This window comes from Branchiostoma belcheri, unplaced genomic scaffold (genome assembly GCF_001625305.1).
Source record: "Branchiostoma belcheri isolate BF01 breed outbred unplaced genomic scaffold, Haploidv18h27 scaffold2, whole genome shotgun sequence".
Classification (NCBI taxonomy): Eukaryota; Metazoa; Chordata; class Leptocardii; order Amphioxiformes; family Branchiostomatidae; genus Branchiostoma; species Branchiostoma belcheri.
The window spans coordinates 6,757,652-6,780,053 of NW_017803490.1; the positions used below are offsets into that span (position 1 = coordinate 6,757,652).

Below are 22,402 nucleotides of genomic sequence, written 5' to 3' on the forward strand. Positions count from 1 at the left end.
ATAAACACAAGGAACTAGAGCTGAACCATGTACACACAGAGTATGCCTACATTTTTTACCATATACTAAGTGTGCAACACTTGTATGAAGAAAGAGTCGGGGTAGTTGTGAGGTTACTATGTACATTTCTTGTCAAGCGTGATTCGTGTGGAAACTGCACTGTGTTTCTCTCACCAAGTGTAACTAAATGTCCAATGGGTGTGAATGGTGGTGGTGTGTTTGGATTGGCAGACACATGTTTAGGGTCGGGGTCGGAGAGTTTACATTTCGCGGGAGGGTACATTTCTCATGCAGATTAGATACTGAATAGGCTGTGATGTAGGGAGGGTTCATTGACGCATATGGGATGGATATCCTTTAATAGGTAACATGTAGGGATGGTTCAATAGCATCACTGAAGGATGCACGTTTCGGGTATATGACAGGCATTGGTAGTGTCATATTGAGTTGTGCTCTATGTAAGTGAAACGTACTTCAGCCTGATGGCTGCGATGTTTTACATAATAAACCAGTCATTCATTCATTCATTCATTCATTAGTGTGTTATCCAGAACTTGGGAGCTTTCATTAATGCTTTTGTTACAAGAAATTAAAACCACAATATGTATATAGAATAGAGCATTCTAACCCCACACGTACACCAACAATGAACCTCCCCGACTCCTTTGTTGACCTAAAACGTGTGTAGCATGCAGTAACATGTGTACTGTGACACTGCCCCTCTGTTAGGTGAGTTTCAGGTGAACGACCTGTATTAAATCCATGTTTAGGGATCCTGTGTCTGACTGAGCGGCTTAGGATCACCTATCCACTTCCAGTGTGTGTAAACTAAACAAAGACTCTAAAGTGGCTCCTCAACATACTTTTCACGTCTCTTTGCTTCTCAAGAGTAGGTTAGTTTGAGTGATTTGGGGTGAAAATTTGAAAAAAAAAAGGCGCGAAAAAAATAAAGCTAACACAAGTCCATAGCTCCTAAGACTGCTAACCTGTGTTACACAATCTTTCAATGACAGGGTCTGATTGGTCCTCCTCAAAGAGGCCTGACCAATAGCAGAGCTGCTAATAAGTGTGATGTAGTCAGGCTACCTAATACTGCCAAAATAAATAATATTGTTAAGGCCCTCTAAAGAACATTTTGAACATTCAGCTGGATACCTGATGTTTTCATACCTTTGGGATCGTTGAGACTGCATTTTGGTAGATCTCTTCAACCAAATTTGCCCAATTCCATTATGAAGGCAGAATGAGACAATTCAATTGATAAAATATGCATCTTCCCAAAGTAATGGCCCACAAAAAAATCAAACAATTTGTAACTCCTTGGCTAATTCATTCTGTCTCGTAGTAGCATTTGTAGTCCAGTGTTTTAAGCAACATGCCTCTGGACTAAGAGGTTGGGAGTTCGAATCCCAGATGTTGTCACTCATCCAACATGCACGCTACTGTAAATGGTTGCAGTCCCTAGGAAAGGATGTTAAGCTATGGTCCACTGTTCACTATGCTTGTTGAAAAGAGCCAGGGGAATTTCCCTGGTACAATGAACCTGTAAATACTGACTATATAGCGTCTGTCTTCTTTGTTACAACCTGTGGGAGATTAGCTCTTCAGTGAGCTGAAACTGGATCAAGATAAATTTCCTAAATTCTCAAACCTACAAGTGTTATTTTACAGGTACACATTTGGGCAGCCTGTCCAGGGGAAGCTGACTGTCAGTACCACCATCCGCGGGATTGGCTACTACAAGGACGAGATCGGACCCACAGTTCTTAACAGCATGGATGTGAGATGGTCTTCTTTTTTTTTTTTTCTTTTGTTAACTTCATGAAGGAGGTTTAATTCTTATCAATGTAATGAATAAATGTATGTAACTAGGACTTACTTACTTTTTACTAAGTATCTTCTGTTCTAGACATGCTATGACAATGTGTAATCTTTATTGTTTTATTTGTATTGGCCTAATCTACATTATATTATGCGACTCATGATGACTTTACACCTCTATCAGATTGATGACACGGCATCCTTTAACGTGTGTGCCAACGCCATGGGCGTGTCGGCGCTATCAGACCACTTCCGAGGCGTGTTGTTTGTGGAGGCGACGGTAACCACGGGCGACGGGAGTACGCAGACCGCGGTGGACGACTCCACGCCTGTCAACAAACAGCTGATCGACATCGAGTTCTCTCCTGACACCAGGAGGCACTTCAAACCTGGGCTGCCCTACATCGGAAAGGTAACTGTTAGTCAGGCTGAGGATTAATGCATTCGACTGATCACAGTTCTTAACGATAGATGATCACAGGGTTATCAAATATTTAATATCAGTACCTAAAAATGCTGGTACATACACAATGAAAAATTCTGTGTCATCTGGACCCCAATAACTATTCTAAAAATCTATAATTATATATCATATACTAGAGATCAATGAAACCACTGTGAGTTTTAGCTGCAAACACACAAACATGACCAAAAACGGTACTTTACCATTGAAGGATATCTGAAAATATTAGGTTGGTAGGTTGAGAATTTTGAAATCTTGACTCTCTGAAATAATATTAACGGTTAATTTTGCCACACTGACTTAATTTTATGGATGACATCCATGCGCTCATTGATTTTTGCCTGTTCTCAAAAAAAAAAAATCACCTCTTCCGAGGCTCTGGCCTGGGTACCATCCTCCATACTCCATGGTAGCTAGTGACAATAGGGAGTCGGCGGTAACTACGGAGGATGGCACCCAGGCTGCTGAAGCTCCACGGAACCCCAGACCTCAGCACAGTGCTCTCTGGAACAGTATTTCCAGCATTTTGAGGGGCAAATTTTGCTGGTAGACTAACCTAAGTTCAATGAAATCTCTTTTGATATATTTCTATACATTCTATATCTAAGATGACAGATTGAGCAAAATATTTGTCCGTCATAAACAGCAAAATTCTGCCAAATGACGGAAAGGCAAACACTTTGGAATCCTTTAAGATTTCCATTTGCTAGTTTTAATTGCACCCCCTCCCCCCAGGTCCTTGTGAGCTACCCTGATGGCAGCCCAGCCAACAACATCACAGTTCAAGTCAAGGCAGACGTCAACAGAGTCTTCTTCTACACCAAGGAGTTTGTGTCTGCTGACGGGATGATCATCTTTGATGTACCAGCCCTTCCTAACATTGCTCAAAATGTCTGGCTCGATGTGAGTGTAGTTTGTTCATTTATTTCACATTTGTTTTTTAGAATTTGATGGAATGCAGAATGCATAATGAAAAGTCCTCTCATCAGAACACAAATACTATAATTCACTAAGAGAAAATACAATAAAACAAGATAATAATGTGTGATATTGGTAATTTTTTTTCCTTTTAAGCCACATGTAGTCTGCTGTACACTTCATATAGTTCCTCACAAGTAGAGTTCACATTGAATCAAATATATATAACCCACATATTCCAACCCTTGAAACTTAGGCCTTTGAAGGACAATGGCATTTTGGTATAGCATGACACACAATCACAAAACTCTGACATACTGTTTTACTCTTCTAGGCCAAAGTGTTGGCGATTCACGGGCGTGAGGTTGGGGAGAGTTACTTCAGCTCCTACCTGTCCATCAGTAGCTGGTACTCACCCAGCAAGTGTCACATCCAGGTGCAGAACCCACCCAAAAAGGTCAAGGTGAGGTCAACACACCTGTCTTCAAGGTCAAGTTAAAGTAGAAGAAAAGCACAAAGCTTGTTAATATTACTTACAATTTAGCAGAGTTGAACACAATCTACACACAGGTGAACATGTCTATCCTTAGTTCTGAACACTATCCACACACAGGTGAACATGCCTGTCCTTGGTGCTGAACACTATCCACACACAGGTGAACATGCCTGTCCTTGGTGCTGAACACTATCCACACACACGGTGAACATGTTTGTCCTTGGTGCTGAACACTATCCACACACAGGTGAACATGCCTGTCCTTGGTGCTGAACACCATCCATACACAGGTAAACATGTCTGTCCTTGGTGCTGAACACTATAAAAACATATCTTAACCTGTACTTGGACTAGAATATTGCTTTAGATGAGTAGAATATTTATAGAGTAGACATTTTTAAGTCTGATTTAGGTTTGGCTAATGACAAAAGCTGACATGTGATTGGCCTATTTACGAGTTGGCCAAATTATGAGATGTTGTTATGTCATTTGCTCAGTTTTAACCAATCAGGATAGAAAGAAGATGGTGTCGTATGATTGGTTTCTTTCTGACCAATCAGAGGATCCGTACCAGTGATAATACTTTTTGTGATGCTGGTTCTTACAGGTTGGTAAGAAAGCTGTCCTTACAGTGCTGTCCACCTGTCCCTGTGACTTCACGCTGAATTACGAGGTGGCGTCCAGGGGTAACATCGTCCAGTCTGGCTTACACAGGTACGCAACGTGCAAAACACATTTCATCAAAGAGTTTTCAACTTGAATCTGCTGCCTTCTCTGTTTCATTTCTAATTCACTAATTTTACCATCCTGTGGACATGATTTGGAAGTTTACCCAAGTTCTTCCCCATATTTTTGAGGAAGATTCCCTGCATTCTTCACATCAGTGTAGTTGTCAAACAACCTCTAACTACAATCATTCTTTCTTCATTTCATTCCACTGTGTCCTCTTTCTTGGAAGCAGCCTTTAGCTCTCAGTGAGTTTCTTTGCAGATCGTAGATGTACAGGATTTCATTTGAGGTTGTGAAATCTAAGCGTCATTCCAACACATCAGAAAAACCTTGAATTTTCACTTGATCTGGTCGACCTTCGTCAGTGAATTAAAATGGTCCTGAAGATGGAATCTTCCACTGTCATGGTTCAGAGAGGGTTGATGGGCCCTGATGTACACTGCCTCCTTTACCCCTCACAAACTTGTTATGACATAATAATGATAACCTTTATTGTACATTCATGCCCTATCGGGCTAAGTACAGGTGAACAGATGAAAACTTACATATACATGTTTGTAGTACAAACAGCTCTAAAACTACACTAATACAGAGGTTTGGCTTCTTCTTGTTTCTTTGTGATGTTAAAAATATAAATTAATAATAAATTTGAAATGGGTTTGTTTAATACAGGATGATCAAAGCCCAGAAAAAAGATAAATATTGTTATGAAACAATATTGTCACATAATTCCATGCTACAGAGCACTTCCGGACCATGTCATCATCAGAAGGGATGCAGAAGAGATCCCAGAATCCCTGGAACAACATGACGCAGCGGTGAGTCAGGATAAGGAAGAATGGAGAGAAGACAAGAAGGGAAGAAGACTGGACAGAAAGAGAGGACATTGGAGGAAACACCCCAAAGACATTGTGGAGGAGTTACAAGTCAAGGTAACACAACCTTTACAATGTTAGGTATTTGTTTAAAGTTAAAACTTTTGTTCCAACACGAAAAATTCTCTCACCTAGATCTTTCGACCAGTCACTCTGGTCTTCCTCAGTAGACTGACCCAGTGAAGCTTGTCACGTGGCTTCTTTGAAGTGTGACGTCAACACTGGGTCAAAGGTATCTGGTAGACAATGTCGGCCCCTGCCGCGGTCTACTGAGGAAGACCAGAGTAACTGGTCGAAAGCTCTAGGTGAGAGAATTTTTTGTGTTGGAACAAAAGTTTTAACTTTAAACATGTAACTACCAACACAGATGAACTTTCATGATAATGTTAGGTATTATTGCTATTGATGGATGTTTGACTGACAGCTGTCATTGGTTCCCCAGTAATCGGGTAAATGGTGGATGATTGATTGACAGCTGTCATTGGTTCCCCAGTAATCGGGTAAATGGTGGATGTTTGATTGACAGCTGTCATTGGTTCCCCAGTAATCAGGATAATGATGGATGTTTGAGTGACAGCTGTCATTGGTTCCACAGGTGGAGAGAACCATGGATGAAGATGGAGAGGAAGAGGAGGGGAGAGATGCTGATGACAACAGGACCAGGATCCTGGAGGAAGGTGTGATCAAGTTCATCAATGGTACCAACAGACAAGGTGGGGACTTCTTACTATTCAACATTCAAGGTGGAAGGCTCTTTCACTCCAATCCATTTTGAGTGTGAATTTAAGTCAGATTGGTGAAGAGCAGCATAAATGCATTTGTCTATTTACTAAATTCTGAAACAATTTGTTTTTGAACTGGTTCAATTTGTTTTAATGTGAATGGGGTCTACTTAAGGCAGACTTGTCTCAGTATATTGTTGTTATATGCCGTATTTGCCACTTGCACAACCCTTGACTGTGTAATAGAGTTTATCGTGATTCAAGATTTTTTTTCTTTCCAGACACGTCCACTGACCCCCCCATGGAGATGCCTGAGGTGTGTGAGACCAGGATACAGGTGTTGGTGACCCACGCAATGGCGCCCCTCAGCAGAGTTGTGGTGTACTACATCCGGCCTAACGGTGAGGGGGTGGCAGACAGCATGCAGCTGGAGGTGGAGCCGGAGTTCGAGAGTAAGGTACGTGTTAATAGTTAAAGTTAAAGAGCCTTCCCACGTCAAGTGACACATAGGGCGGCGCCCATCTCCGTTCATTAGCCCTGGGCCACACACAGCAATCACTACAGCAGGGGGCAAGTCCACTGGTAGTGGTGTGTGTTTAACTCCCATACTCTTTCCCAAATGCTGAATGCTAAGCAGAGAAAGCAGTATGTACCATTTTTAAAGTCTTTGGTATCACTCGCCCGGGGATCGAACTCACGACCTACCGAATGCAAGGCGAGCACTCTACCCACTTGGCCATTGCACCAGTTTGTAAGGTACATGGATGGCCATCAAATGCGTCAAGTGGTTAGGTGAGCAAACACTAGATCGAGAGGTTGAGTCCTTGCATTCAACTTATTTTAATGCAGATACAATAAAAACAAATCTGTCAAACCCTGTCCTTGGTGCTGAACACTATTCACACACAGGTGAACATGCCTGTCCTTGGTGCTGAACACCATACACACACAGGTGAACATGCCTGTCCTTGGTGCTGAACACTATCCACACATAGGTGAACATGTCTGTCTTTGGTGCTGAACACTATCCACACATATGTAGCAAGTGAACATGCCTGTCCTTGGTGCTGAACACTATCCACACATAGGTGAATATGTATGTATTTGGTGCTGAACACCATGCACATACAGGTGAACATGCCTGTCCTTGGTGCTTCCACTGAGGTAGAGATATTCCCTTTGTGTCCCCATCACAGGTGGTTCTGTCCCTACCTTACAATGAGACCCTGCCGGGAGACAGAGTGGACATTGCAGTGAAGTCCAAGCCAGGCTCGTGTGTGTGCATGGCATCTGTGGACAAGAGTGTCTACCTACTACGTCCTGGCTTCCAGCTGACCAAGGAAATGGTAATCTGTTTATTCTTATTCAAACACATTGAATATATAATGTACATTGTGACCAGCCCCTCCAACTCTATGCCTTTGCTACATAATGTTATCCAACACCATATAGGATGTCTGCTACATCACCAGTTACCATGGTGACAGCTTTCTGGTCCAGGTCATTGACCTTATGTGTTTGAAAAGGAGAAACAGAGCAAAAACAATACATTTACTTCTGTGAGGTACACATAGTAAAGATTAGCACTTTCTGAGTGAGATCAGTTTTTGTCTGACCTGTTTGACAGATTTTTAGAGAACTGGAGACATTTGACGTGACCCAAGGTGAGACTGACGAGCCGTACTGGTGGGGATACTCTGCCCGCAGGAGGAGGTCATCAGTGTGGCGGAACTTCATACACACCAGGGACGCCATGTATGCGTTTATGGTAGGTTTGCTCTTTAATTTCACTATACAACAGAGTGAATTCTGGCTTGCCTGTGTTTGTGTGTCTGTGTTTGTGTGTGTTTGTGTGTGTGTGTGTGTGTGTGTTGTGTGTGTGTGTGTGTGTGTCTCTGTGTGTATGTGTGTGCGTGTCTGTGTTTGTGTGTATGCCTGTGTTTGTGTGTGTCTGTGTTTGTGTGTATGTGATATAATAAGCACGTCAGCAGAACATTCCACCTGTGCAAAACCCTGCTTTTTCACAGTTTTTGTTGGATGTTTGAACAACGTTGCATCAGAATGTAGCCTGTTGTAGACAATCTCTTGTCCGCCACAACATTTGGAAACTACAGTCCAAAGTGCTATTCAAAATACTAAGTACATTTACGTTTTTGGCACAATGTATGTATGTTCTGCCAACGTGCTTTATATTTGTATAGTGTCAAGATTTGAATTCTAATGTTTGTGCTTTGTTTGTTGTTGTTTACAGGAAACAGGTCTGCAAGTCATGACGGACGTTGTGAGCCTGAACCATCGGCAGGATCGCAATAACTGGTTTCAGACAGGTTAGAGTTGTCCGTAAATAATTTCATCAGGTTGGAAGATACTTAGGGTATAGAATTTTCTTCTTACGCAACCAGTAAAGGTTCTCACCTGCTTACGTTTCGATGTCTATCAGACACCTTCCTCAGAGCTTCTGAATGGAGTTCTTCAACTCGCCGCTATTTATCGCCAAAGTACATGTAAGTGGCGCTTTTGCGGCGAGAATGCAAGTCAACCCCAGTGATGAACCGGGACGAGGGGGGATACAAGCTCAGCCAAGTTTGGGATTGCATTCTCGCCGCAAAAGCGCCACCTACTTTGGCGATAAATATCGGCAAGTTGCAGAACTCCATTCAGAAGCTCTAAGGAAGGTGTCTGAAAGACATCGAAATGTAAGCAGGTGAGAACCTTTACTGGTTGTTTAAGAAAATTCTATACCCTAGGTTAGAGTTGTGCTTATACTTAGCTAGTCTACATAAAGCTAAAGGTGATCAAGCTTGATAAGTTCCCAAAATTATTGATAATATTACTAATTTATACAAACCAATCACCAACAGCTCGATTTAATCTGAAAAAATCATATATTTCTAATATATGTGTACTTTTTAATGCCATTAGTACAAACTGTTGAAAATAATAGAATGAGATGTATTTTTAGAGTTACTTCACTTTGTTATGTCATTAAGGATGACACTTGGCTTGATTCAAATCTGACAAAGAACCAACAAACTAAGGAAATTTGATTTTGAAGTGACATATGTTTTGTAACGCCATAATATTAAAGTGAAGGAATTTTTGTACAGAAAATGGTGTATTTTTTAGAGATATTGTTCTTTTTTTGACTGTCATGTCTTAAATGATGAGACTGGATCAGGTATGATTCTAAGACTTCTTTACTTGACTTTTTTTGCTGCCTGTGCCTCCTTCAGACTCCCTGATAGGGTCTGTGAGTTCCTTCACCATGTCCATGTTCCATGACGGAGTGCCGAACGCAGAGAAACGCAAACGTGTCTTCTTCCCAGAGACATGGATATGGCAATGCTTTAATGTCAGGTCAGCCATATGTGTTCTTATCCCAAAGCCACACCAATTTTGATTTACTGATTCTTGGATTTTTTTAATAAAAAAATAATTAGAATCAGACCTAGGCAGCCTCTGATAGTCCCAAAAGCTACGATTAGAGCCATGATGTCAACATGATGTCAACACACCAGGTTGGTTTAAAATTCAAACTATGAATTTTAAACTTTGTATCAAACCAATGCATTCATAGATAGAAAAACTGTAACAACTAGGAAGTAGTTGTAGATGGATTTTTTTAAATATTTGGTCTGTGTGTAGCTGTTGTGGAAAGGAATGTTGAGTTCAAACATGGTCCACCTGGCTTTTTCCAGTGGTACTGCAGGGGGATTTTTACCCATCTGTCGATTGTATGCTCCGTTTTCCGCAGTTCTACCAGGAAACACGAGACGGTTACCATGACAGCGCCGGACGCCATCACCAGCTGGGTGACGGAGGCCTTCTCCATGTCGGAGACTCACGGACTCAGTCTGGCCGCGCCGGTCACGCTGAGAACCTACAAACCCTTCTTCGTGGATTTCACGCTCCCGTACTCCGTGATACGCAGGGAACAGGTCAAAATTCCGCTGTCCATCTACAACTATCTGGAGTACTGCACTGAGGTCAGTGTCCTTTTCTTTTCGGGGCTTGAAATACTGTGTGCATGTGCAAAGGTTTGACCACCCGGTAAAATTTCTTTAATAAACATTACTTGCATTTTAACTAACCAGGAATTCTCATACCTGAGGTGAAGTTTGAATTGCACAAATTGTGTATGTGTACATGTGATGATATAACTATTCTTGTATTCTTAAGTTAGTATTGTCACTACTGATTATGTCGTTTTGTATTTCTCCCATGGTTTGCCCTTAAAGATATCCACTTGTTATTGGGCACTTGGCTTTATGTATAGCAGCCAAACAAACAAATGATTACCAAAAAAAGAAAGTCTTAAAAAAATAGGATTCTCCTTAAAAGTCACTATGAATATGTATAAAGATGCAAAATTTTAATTGCTGTTATCCCTGTGTAAGATAATTCTATTATCTCTGTTCTCTCCAGGTGCATGTGACAGTGAAGGTGCCTCCAGGTGTGTCCTTCCTGAACCAGAAGACAGGGAAACAGCTGCGGAAGGTGTGTGTGGGGAGGAACCAGGTGGAGCACACCTCTGTTGCCATGGTGTTTGAGGAGCTTGGGAACATGGAGATCACAGGTAGATAGATGATGAAGACTAAGGCACTTTTCCCACGATATAAAATTGTCCAGATCAAGCCGAATAGATCGGATTTTATCTGGCTTCGATCTGGATTGAAGATGGATTGGACCCAATCTATTCAGCTTCATCCAGACAATTTTACCTTAGCTGGAAAAGTGCCCAAGAGATTTGATAGAAAATTTTCAATCCAATTAGAACTCAGGAAAATTTGCTGGCACCATTACACACTTTTTCTTAACACACCTCTAAGATAAGTTTGTTTTTGACACTTCCTTTCCTCCCCACAGCCTATGCTGAAGCCTTTGTTGACCAGCGATGTTGTGAGGGTCAAAGGTCAGACTCGTGGGACAGCGAACCTTATGTCAGGGTCGGGCTGGATCAAGTCGCTCGCAAGATAGAAGTGGAGGTCTGTGATCTTTCTTGTCTTAATATATCTGTCTGATGATTGGGGTTTTCAACATATGATTATTTATTTATTATTTCTTTAGAATTTATATATTAATTCTCATGTAGGTTAAATTATTTTTGCAAATAGATGAAGCAAAGAACAGAAGGTTTACATGAAAAGAAGTGGACGATGCATGAAAAAAACTCAAAATTTCTTCTCCATTTCCTTTATTACAGGCAGAAGGGACTCAGAAGTCTTACACTCACAGTGTTTACTTCTGCCCAAATGGTGAGCGTTTTGTCATTCTCATATCAAAGAATATAATGTCACACTGTATTGGATAGTGTCGTAAACAGTTTGAGGATGTATTGTGCATAGAAATTTGGCAGAACGTCTCATTTAAGGTGACCATCGTATAATGTTGCAATAAAGGATGCCATCACGTCTAGTTTTCAAATGATGCATTGGAAAAGATAAAGTCTGCAACGGGCAAAATTCTGATGCAGTGATACACATGAACATAGCATCAAGTTGGGTACTACACTGGTCTCTTATTCCTTAAACAGATCAGCAATTTCTCTTATCATTGTCAAATATCCGTCCTCCAGAAAGAATCCACATCTCAACGCCCAACAAGTATGAATACCAGTACGTCAAGAAGCCCACGGAGACTACCATCTTCACCTTTGCTACAAAAGCCAGTAACGACGTGCATTTGTCACTGTCCGCGAGGCCGACAGACATGCCCAGTATGTACGAGATTGTGATTGGTGGCTGGCAGAATACACAGTCCTGGGTTACAAGGTCCAAACAAGGTACATCATTATCTAGTACACATCCTAAAAGAAATTTGATTCCAAGAAATAAATTCTATCCTTGACATTTGGTCTAAAATGGCAAAAAATTGCCTCCTCATTTTATTTTACTGGGTTTACCATTACTACGTAACTGTAGTTTTTTTGTACTAGACAATTAAACATTTCATTTCATAGTTTTGTACAATCTAAGATCACAAAGTAAACTTTCAAAGAAAGTTTGTTACTTCTATGACTTTTAAGTTACAGACTAGACATAACCAACCTGAACACCTATAGGAGACCATTATTGTACAACAGACATTCAATCTGATAACTTGATTAACCCCAACCTGAACACCTATAGGAGACCACCTGGTGACAGTTCCCACCCCAGAGATCCTGTCCTGGCATGAGTTCCGAGCTTTCTGGTTGTCCTGGACAGATGGCGTCATTGAGGTCAGTCAGTAACAGTTATATCTGGAAAGCAGAAAGTCTAGTACAGTGGAGAAATTCTTCTCCACAGTTCTAAGAATTCTAAATTACTTTGTGGTGAAATATTTAAGACCTGATACACTGTGTACGTACAGGTAGCTTATTTTTTGTTACCTCCATGAAAAATGGAGGTATTGTTTTTGGTCTTTGTGTGTGTGTGTGCTTCTACACATTTGTAGTCATGATAACTTCAGAATGCCTTTATGGATTGTGATATTTGGTATGAGGTTACGTCTTAGGTAGACAAAGGTCAAGGTCAGTGGCTGACCTTGGTACTGCAGCAGAACTTTCATTTCATGGCAGTATAAGGTCTCTGAATTTGTGTTTCCACAGGTTGGTTATGGCATAGAGCCGACTAATGACTCCCTGATCATGACCTGGGTTGACCCCGACCCGCTGCCTGTCAAGTACATCGGCTTCTCCACAGGCTGGGGGTCACTGGGAGAGTTCAAAATTTGGAGACGGGAGGGTAGGTGGATTTTTATAACCCCTAAGGGAAGTGAGGATGGTTTCTACCAGTCATACTAATAATAGTAGATCACTCAGGGTGCTGAATTCTTTATTTTGTATTTGGACATGCTGAAGTCCATACTTGTTAGTAGGCCAATTTTTAGTTCTGTAGTTTTGAGGTTAGTATTTCAGCAAAACTTTAGTTGCATGCTGCTTCAGAGCAAAAAGTCAGTGGAAGTAGAAAGTTGTAATAATTGTTGTTGCATGAACTTCACTTTAACAGTGCAATAATGAGAAGAATTGTGAATCTGTATTATATATGTAAGTTTAGATTTTCATGACAACATTATGTTTCATGTATAGATACAGTCATATAACTCCTTCTTGTATGAGTAGTTTGTAGCTGTAAGTTGACCTTTATTGACCTTTCATGACCTTTGATCCCCAGACACAGACGGTACATACAGCGAGGTGTTCCACCTCGGGCTGCCGCTCAACACCATCCCCGGGTCAGAGAGGGCAGAGGCCACCATGATAGGTCATGACCTTCCACCTTTCACCTTTGCACTGAAGTGAATTCTAGTCATGTCCAATCCCAAGGATGGCCTAATGGAAAATGCTATATACATGAACATGTACTTGACAATGAAGGCTGTCAGATTTTTAAGATGATGTTTTTACAATGTAAAAAATATTTGAGTGTGTTAGCTATATAATGTCATGTAGCATATAATAATCATTTCTGTATTCTTCTGAAGTTTCCAAGAGTCTCAATTTTTGCCCACCTCACATTCGATGCCAGGCTCAGAAAATTATGCTATTCCTTCATCAACAGACTATACAACACCAATAACAGTGTAATACAATGTCTACTGAAGTCAGAATACAATGTCTACTGAAGTCAGTTTTAATTGGAAAATATTATATATACTATAATTAGAGAGATTGTTGTAGTAAGAGTAGTTTATTTGTGTTTTTCTGTTTGTAGTACAGTTTTCTATGGGTGACATACCCAAATATGGAAATTCAATTTAATCAGACTTTATCTCTGAGTGTCGTTGTTTCCATGGTTACAGGTGATGTCATGGGCCCCACCCTGACGAACCTTCACGACCTCCTGAAGCTGCCGTTCGGGTGCGGTGAACAGAACATGATCCACTTCGCGCCCAACGTGTTTGTGATGAAGTACCTGGAGAGGACTGGGCAGCTGTCCTGGGAGGTGGAGGAGGAGGCTACAACATACCTCGTCAAAGGTAATTATTTACAGAAAGAAAACGTCTCCTTTTTTCTTGTTCTTCTTGTTCTTCTTCTTGTTCTTCTTCTTGTTCTTCTTGTTCTTCTTCTTCTTCTGTTACAATTCTAGAGCAGGAAGGATTTAGTCTCCTGTCACCATATATATGAATGTGTTTGTGTAAGAATTAACAGAGCAGACCATATGCGAAGGTAAACATTATGCATTTGCTTTGCAATTTTTACCTTTAGTTTCTAGTTTATTCATGGTATTGTATATCTATTTTATTTTATACACCAATATCGATCCTTTCCCTGCCTAGGTTACCAGCGTCAGCTGACCTACCGTAGGTATGACGGATCTTACAGTGCCTTCGGAAACAGAGACTCGCAGGGATCCATGTGGTGAGAATACGTCATGTATTGTGTGAATTTCTCAACAGTATGTTTTTAGTGTTGTAGTGTTACCAATTCTACAGCTTATGTGCTTCAGAAATTCACTGAAGAGCTATTAATATGTAACAGTAGAGAAACTGCATGAATGTACACAGATTTAGAAACAAGTCTCCTTTTTGTGTCAGGAAAGGAAGAAAGAATACCAACTGCCCAACTAAGTTGCTTCAGCCTGAATCATTTTTAGTTAGATTTTATCATTAGAAAAAAATCTAAAATATGATAACGATTTTTCTCTTCCTCTCATTCAACTGTATTGTTTGTACTGAAGTCATTTTCTTAGGTTCATTATGTTTTCTCAGGCTTGTTCCTTAATTTTCCTTGGAATCTTTTTAGATCTTGGAAAAATATGATTCAGAAAGATCTTTTTCGTCAATTCAACTGAAAGTTGACATCATTTGTGCTGAAGTAATTCTTTTTGATTCATTTGTTTTATCAGGCTTCTTCCTACATTTACCTCAGAATCTAAAAGTGGGAAGAAATCCGAAAGTCATTTTTGTCCTCCTCTTATCCAACCCCAGGTTGACATCGTTTGTACTGAAGTCATTCTCTCAGGCTCATTTTGTTTTCTAACTAAAGGCTCATTTGGGCATTTAGTATATAGTACCTATTAAGTATTACATTATAGATATATAGTACCTATTAAGTATACATTTTTCAGAAGTTGGAAGAAATATGAAATTTTTGTTCTCCTTTTATCCATTCCCAGGTTGACATCATTTGTGCTGAAGTCATTCTCTTAGACATTTATTTTATCACGCTTATAGTGCATTTACCTCTGAGTCAGAATCTTTTTTCAGAAGTTGGAAGAAATATAAAACTATTGCCCTGCTCTTGTCCAACCCCAGGTTGACATCGTTTGTGCTGAAGTCATTCTCTCAGGCACGATCGTTTATCTACATCGACCCGGCAGAACTGGAGAAGCCGCTGGAGTGGATCATCTCCCAGCAGGCACCTGACGGGTTCTTCCCTCCGCTGGGCCAGCTCATTAACAAGGACCTGCAGGGGGGGCTCCAGGGCCGCGTGTCCCTCACCGCCTACGTGGTCACTACCCTGCTGGAAATGGGCATCAGCAGCAAGGTATGTGGAACCAGCACGTCGGCAGAACATACTGCGCCTGCGCGAAACCTGTAATGTACTGTGCATAGCACTTTGGCAGAACGTCTAATATAAGGTAGTTGTATTTGCGTATATAAGGTGAACACTCCACTCAGTAGTTTCCAAATGTTATGGGCATCAGTAGCAAGGTATGTGGAACCAGCACGTCGGCAGAACGTACTGCGCCTGCGCAAAACCTGTAATGTACTGTGCTTAGCACTTTGGCAGAATGTCTCATATAAGCTCGTATTTGCTGTGGGGAGGTCGTGTGGCGTAAATAGCAGTGTGTTTGGGTCAGGACCAAGAGGTCTCGGGTTTGAATCCTGCCAAGTCACCAAACTTTTGCCCTTGGGAAAGACACTTTACACGAGTTGGGACTTTCCTCACTTCGCTCGGGTGAAAATGGGCATCAAAGGAAAACCAAACCAAATATGTTAAAATAACCAGATCACTAAATGTAATGTCTTTATGGTTCCAGGAGGTAAACAAGGCTATAAACTATGCCCGTAAGTTTCTGGAGGAGAATGTGAACACAGTGGAGGACCCCTACACTGCAGCTCTGGTGGCCTACGCTCTCACAACACTCCGCAGCTCACATGGACCTACAGCTGTCAAAAAACTCAACACCATGGCTATTAAGACAGGTAACATAACTGTAATTCATGATTTTTTCTTGCTACTTTTATGTTCGTGGCTTTCGCGGTCACTTCTGTACTGCAAACTTATCATGACCGTTAACAAATAATTCACGGAGACTTCCTTTTTTCTGCACCTGCCACCCTCACAAACATATAGTTCCGTGCATGAAGACCTCCATTTTTCTCAGACCACAAACTTTTGTTACCTAGAACATAAGGTGAAATACTTGACAAATTACTTTAAATCCATTATAACTTAATAATATACAGTCAAATACTCTTAGTCAGAGTTTACATTCAAATTTGCTTTGGATTCCCTGTTTGATTCCTGTTATTCCATTACAGATGATCATGTCAAATGATGGCCTAATAACAGGTGTTCTGTAGGCAATAAGAACTAGAAGCTACAGCAGGGTGGATTTCTGGCTAACAACAGGCCTCCTAAGCAGAATGTGTTATTCCTTTTTTTATTCTTATACCATGCAGATAGCTTCACCCATTGGAGTCTGTATGGGGGACAGGAAGAGACAGAGAAGCTTCTACAGTTCAAGGATGGACTGGGACAGTCAGGTAAAAAATTGTTTAACCAAAAATCTGCTACAAATTTTTTATGCCAAGGCAGCCTCGTGGCACTGATATTGTTTTTGACATATGTAGCTACAGTGTAAGTTATTTGAGTAGATTTCCTAAAGGCTCTTTAGATCCACAGCAAGTAAAATGTTTCCTTACTCCGCCCCCCTCCCACCCCAGTGTCCTCTGCAGAGGTCGAGATGACTGCCTACGCCCTGCTGACCTACGTCGCCATGGGAGACGTGGCCTCCGCCATGCCTGTCGTCAAGTGGTTGTCCCAGCAACGCAACTCCCTTGGAGGGTTTTCATCAACTCAGGTAGGACAATTTTTGTTTCTGTTTAATGATATTAAGAGTGCTTTCAAGTGAATTTTGTCATTGCTGTATCAGCCACCATACATGTTGGTTTTCTGAATCAGTGAATCACATAGCTCAATGACAATCTATATCCTTGCACAGTGGAAGCATTTCAGAATTTTAAAGCTCTTTTACCCACCCAAACAACTGGTATTGCATATCTACAGCTCAAAAAAGAGAATATCAGGGAGAATTATTATTATAATACTTGCTGATAACCCCCCAAAAAATGTTATGCTATAGAACAGACAATTTTATAAATTTTAAACCATCTTCTGTTATTTTTCCAGGACACATGTGTAGCGCTGCAGTCCTTGTCGGAATATGCCATCCTGGCCTACATCGGGGGTGTGAACCTGAACATCTCTCTGGCTTCTACTAACCTGGACTTTAACAAGTTCTTCTCCCTGGACTCTGAGAACCACGAGGTGTTACAGACAGCTGAGGTAAGAAATGTGGTACGAAGGCCCACAAGGACAACTTTTGTTGAAGAAATGGTTTGCATAGGTAGTAAAAAAGACTGTTGCCTTAAATTTTGACATGCATAAGTTTCATAATTTGACTCATATATTCTCTACCTTGCCAGTGTGTGCCCATGCAAAATCATAAAGAGAAAATATATATTAGCTTTTCAGTCCTAATTCAGAATAAAGAAAGAATCAAAAGAATGAGACTTGAATGTATTTGAATGAATATTTATTTCTTACAAACCCTTACTAGTTCTGAATAAAGAGACTCTTTTCACACAACCAAGTCTTTTGTTCAGCCGACGTTTCGGTGATTGTCTGTCACCTTCCTCAGGGCAATTCTGACTGGTTCACATTGCACTGCAGCACAGGTGTCGCTGCTATAGATGCATTCCCTTACTGGTTCTGAATAAAGAGACTCTTTTCACACAACCAAGTCTTTTATTCAGCCGACTTTTCATTGACCGTCTGTCACCTTCCTCAGGGCAATTCTGACTGGTTCACATTGCACTGCAGCACATGCAGGTGTCGCTGATACAGATGCATTCAATTACTGGTTCTCCCTCAGATCCCCAGTATCCCCACCCGACTGTTTGTGAGTGCTACCGGCGAGGGCTGCGGACTGATGCAGATCGACGTTACCTACAATATCCCCGACCCCAGCACCCACCCGACCTTTCACCTCGACATCAAAACCTCGGAGAAACTCCGCCACGACAGGGTCAAGGGTCGCAGCAAGAGGTCAGAGAACGAGGTCAGCAATGTCATCACCAACCCCGGGGACTACAAGGTCACCATCGAGGCATGCGCAAGGTCAGTCAAGGTCAATCTCGGGAAAATGTTCCACATCAAAAAAGCTTGATCTGAATGTTGCTTCTGAACCCCATACATTTCAGCCTGTGTTACACAATCTTTTGTATGTTATCTGGAACTGAATGGGTCTCCATCCCAGTGGAAGGGTTGCTAGAATTTTCTCTTAGGCTACCATGCATGCATAGCGTATGATGTCTTTTCCAACACAACTACAATATGTAGATTTATTTACTATTATATATTAATCTCAAGACAGCTGGATAGCCCCATTTAGCTTGCAGCTGATGATTTCAGTGTATAAAGACAAGGCTGTATTCCAGGCTTTTATTATGTCACCTTGCTGTATTTTTGCCTTAACATATCAGAAAACCAAGGAAATAAATTTTAACAAATCTGTTTCCTGTGCCTGTCCCTGTGCAGGTGGCTGCCCCCTGGTGCTTCCAACATGGCCGTCCTGGAGGTCTCACTACTGACTGGGTTTGAGGCAGACATAGAGAGTCTGGAGAAGGTAAATGTTTTGGGTTTCCTTCAAGATAGCAAGTTTTCAAACATCAAATACTGTAAATCACTTTATATTCACTGTAGCTGTCATGTATGTACAGTTTATGTACTGTATGATACTCTTTAACCAAATTATGTCCCTCCCCAGCTGATACATGACCAACATGCTAAGAGATACGAAGTGGATGGGAGGAAGGTCTTCTTCTACTTTGATGAGGTAAGAAGTGGAAAAGTTACCAACAATATCTAACATGCTTTTAGTTGTAAGTATATAATATCTCCATTTAGTTCTCTTTACTTCATGATATCCAGACACAAATGAGCCTGTCCTTGGTACTGAACACTATCCACACACAGTTAAACATACCTGTCCTTGGTGCTGAACACTATCCACACACAGGTGAACATACCTGTCCTTGGTACTGAACACTATCCACACACAGTTAAACATACCTGTCCTTGGTGCTAAACACTATCCACACACAGGTGAACATGCTTGTCCTTGGTGCTGAACACTATCCACACACAGGTGAACATGCCTGTCCTTGGTGCTGAACACTATCCACACACAGGTGAACATGCCTGTCCTTGGTGCTGAACACCATCCACACACAAATGAGTATGCCTGCCCATGGTATTTAATACCATTCATAAATGCACAAATGTACCAGGACCTTTGTATTTCCATTCAATATATCTTTGCTATGATTCAGTGTTGGTTGTATAGCAAGTCCTGGTGAATATCTTTTCTTATGTCCATGTTTTTTTCCTTGTAATCTTAACTGTTTTCTGTAGTTTCTGCAAAAAATTCTTGTAAATTATATCTCTGACATCCACAGATCCCAAGCCAATGTCTGACGTGTGTCAGTTTTGAAGCCTTCCGGATCTTCGTAGTGGGAAAAGTCCAGCCTATGCCTGTCAGGGTATATGACTACTACGAGCCAAGTCAGTACATACCATTTTGTTGCATTTTTATTGGCAATTATTTCTTGCTTCATGTGTTTGTTGCTCTATTTAGGTGGCTAGGTGTTGTTGTTTTTGGTCAGGACTTTGAAGGTTGATTCAAATCCTTAGCAGGCCCCAATATTTTGCACTGATACTTTTGTACTTATTTCCTCTCTTGACTCACAGGTAAAAATGAGGAGCTAGCTTCAGTTTAAGTTTAGAAATAAGACACCCTCTAGCAATTTAGACACCCTCTATTCAAACTTCAGGTTATCTAAAGCTATGCTTCCTACTGTAGATGTTACAGCTGCTTGCAAACTATTTTTTCTTCAGTTAGTAGAAATACTTCGATCAGTGACTATTTTTGTAAGGTAGATCACGTACCTCCAATTTTTCGGTGTCGACTGAACACCTTGATCACGGAGTGACCTAGTCTCGCGAGAACACGAGACTAGGTCGAGACTTGTGTGGATCTTCTGACCTCCCCCGCCTCCTTGCGGAGTAGGGGTAGGTAGGACTTGGGCAGCTCCCAACCGTCATTGGACGTACGTGATTTACCTTACAAAAATACAGTCACTGATCAGAGAATTTCTACTAACTGTTAATTCTACGTGACTGATGAACCTCTTGAACTATTTTCCTTCAGGTTTTGAAGCTGTGACGTTCTACAACATCAGTCAGAGCCAGCTGCTGCAAACTGCTCTGTGTGAGGATGGGGCCGAATGTAACCAGGTCAACTTGGATGACCTTGACACAACTGAGGAGAATGTACTAGGTATCTACAGTCTACTAGTCTACTAGGTATCAACTTAACCTTTAGCCTGATAAGGCCTAGGAAAACATGTTTTCAGTATGGACTTTATTTCTGCTTGTGACAGATACATGGATTATTGTATCGTAAATATTGAAATCAGGCAAATTTACATTGGAAACAAATGATTGGTACTTGGTTTCTTCTAGCAATTCACAGAATTCAGAATAAGTTCATGCTGAAAATGATCATGAAATAAAATGATGTAGAATATTAGATTTCAGCTGTATAAAGTCATTGTTTTAAGGTTATGATCATTTTTTAAATCTTTACTTTGAAACGTTTTGTCCTGTAGCAGATTTCCCGAGTCTGGAGTGTAACTCTGTGTTTGGCTGTCCATGGGAAGATATCCCACGATGCACCTGTTTCTGGGACTGTGAGGATACTGGACCACAGGTGAATAATGAATGAATGATTTTTTTTTATTGACAGAATTTTCCAGTTGACACAGGCTTATATGGCATCAAACTTTGCAATTACATTAAACATTGGCAATGATCATTATAATTTTTTTCAATGTGAACAGAAATATTTTATCCAACATGACTTCAGTGGTTTTCTTTGCTCCTCCTGCTGCCCAGGTGTGTGGCTCTGATGGCGTCCTGTACCCAAACCTGTGTTCTCTGGAGAGGTCAGCCTGTCAGAACCACACCCAGCTCACCTCCATACCCCTGGACCAGTGTCCCGCCTACTCCATAGAGCAGCCTAGTGTAGACCCTGCAGAGGGATCGGGGGACAACGGCTCAGAGATTTTCGTTCAGGTAACAGACTTTAGCTATCTAAAACTGACAAAGCAAAATAAACTAGCAAGGTAACATTTCTAAAGCAAATGCATAGTGCTTACGTTCGCATGTGGTCTGCTCTGTTAATTCTTACTTAAACTCGAATACCTTCATATACTATGAAATTGCAACATGATGTAACCCAACACAGGGTGACAGACGTCTGGTTCAGGTCATTGACCTTTTTGGTTTGGAGAGGAAGAGGAAACTGAGCATCACAATACATAAAGACGTTCTGAAGTTATGCTGACTACAAATGTGTGGAAACACAGACAGACAGACAGACAGACAGACAGACAGACAGACAGACAGACAGACACACCATAAACAATACCTCCATTTTTCATGAAGGTAATAAAATAAATCTTTTCCAATGTTTTCCAGGGTAACTCCACTGCCACACACTTTGGAGAACAGACCCACGAGGAGGACGTGTTGCCAATGGCAACCGTATCCCCCGACAACCTGGACTACCCGACCCTGCCCGTCCTGGAGGAGGACGCCACCTGGCAACCAGATTCTGAGGGAAAGATGCTGAACCCTGACTACTGGCAGCCGGCGGCGGGATACAACTATTACGATACGTACGACAATCCTCTTGACAAAGACGTGGACGTCCCCGATTTTACAATGGAAGAAAAAATACCCTATGCAAGTGTTGAAGAAGCTCAAGATGGAGATTCTGAACTGTCCAAAGAAAAGACAAGCATGGACCACGATTCAACAGAATCTGGGAGAAAAGAAGAAGGAAAGGACAAGGAAGAGGGATCATCTCTGAAAGGAAACTCGAGTCTCTCGGAGGAAGGAGGGAGGGAAGAAGAGATAGAGAATCCGAGCGTGAACTCTCCTCTTCTCGGCAAAGATGAGGGGAGTGAGAGAGAGTCCAGGGGACGAGCAAGTGCGGAGATGTCGGAGATCGAGGACCTGTGGGTGGACCGACTGGACCTGGACTGGAGGACGGATGAAGAGGATGGAAACTCTGGACCAGGTAGGATGAAAATGACATTT

General features: G+C 41.4%; 1 protein-coding gene across 1 annotated transcript in view; it reads left to right on the top strand.

The window, feature by feature from the left end:
- The window catches only part of LOC109468453 (C3 and PZP-like alpha-2-macroglobulin domain-containing protein 8), a 45,354-nt gene that overhangs the window by 20,795 nt on the left and 2,157 nt on the right, over nucleotides 1–22,402 (top strand). The window contains exons 11-44 of the mRNA XM_019766697.1: nucleotides 1,672–1,780; nucleotides 2,006–2,233; nucleotides 3,020–3,187; nucleotides 3,537–3,665; nucleotides 4,306–4,412; nucleotides 5,170–5,359; nucleotides 5,898–6,015; nucleotides 6,306–6,481; nucleotides 7,221–7,370; nucleotides 7,652–7,792; nucleotides 8,276–8,351; nucleotides 9,258–9,381; nucleotides 9,779–10,010; nucleotides 10,450–10,600; nucleotides 10,891–11,009; nucleotides 11,228–11,279; nucleotides 11,600–11,806; nucleotides 12,153–12,244; nucleotides 12,614–12,749; nucleotides 13,807–13,983; nucleotides 14,284–14,365; nucleotides 15,262–15,493; nucleotides 15,990–16,155; nucleotides 16,636–16,719; nucleotides 16,900–17,036; nucleotides 17,366–17,521; nucleotides 18,111–18,386; nucleotides 18,765–18,863; nucleotides 19,005–19,073; nucleotides 19,696–19,801; nucleotides 20,448–20,576; nucleotides 20,911–21,008; nucleotides 21,194–21,373; nucleotides 21,779–22,382. Coding sequence (XP_019622256.1) covers nucleotides 1,672–1,780; nucleotides 2,006–2,233; nucleotides 3,020–3,187; nucleotides 3,537–3,665; nucleotides 4,306–4,412; nucleotides 5,170–5,359; nucleotides 5,898–6,015; nucleotides 6,306–6,481; nucleotides 7,221–7,370; nucleotides 7,652–7,792; nucleotides 8,276–8,351; nucleotides 9,258–9,381; nucleotides 9,779–10,010; nucleotides 10,450–10,600; nucleotides 10,891–11,009; nucleotides 11,228–11,279; nucleotides 11,600–11,806; nucleotides 12,153–12,244; nucleotides 12,614–12,749; nucleotides 13,807–13,983; nucleotides 14,284–14,365; nucleotides 15,262–15,493; nucleotides 15,990–16,155; nucleotides 16,636–16,719; nucleotides 16,900–17,036; nucleotides 17,366–17,521; nucleotides 18,111–18,386; nucleotides 18,765–18,863; nucleotides 19,005–19,073; nucleotides 19,696–19,801; nucleotides 20,448–20,576; nucleotides 20,911–21,008; nucleotides 21,194–21,373; nucleotides 21,779–22,382 — 5,300 coding nt within the window. The remainder of the gene's footprint in view (nucleotides 1–1,671; nucleotides 1,781–2,005; nucleotides 2,234–3,019; nucleotides 3,188–3,536; nucleotides 3,666–4,305; nucleotides 4,413–5,169; nucleotides 5,360–5,897; nucleotides 6,016–6,305; nucleotides 6,482–7,220; nucleotides 7,371–7,651; nucleotides 7,793–8,275; nucleotides 8,352–9,257; nucleotides 9,382–9,778; nucleotides 10,011–10,449; nucleotides 10,601–10,890; nucleotides 11,010–11,227; nucleotides 11,280–11,599; nucleotides 11,807–12,152; nucleotides 12,245–12,613; nucleotides 12,750–13,806; nucleotides 13,984–14,283; nucleotides 14,366–15,261; nucleotides 15,494–15,989; nucleotides 16,156–16,635; nucleotides 16,720–16,899; nucleotides 17,037–17,365; nucleotides 17,522–18,110; nucleotides 18,387–18,764; nucleotides 18,864–19,004; nucleotides 19,074–19,695; nucleotides 19,802–20,447; nucleotides 20,577–20,910; nucleotides 21,009–21,193; nucleotides 21,374–21,778; nucleotides 22,383–22,402) is intronic.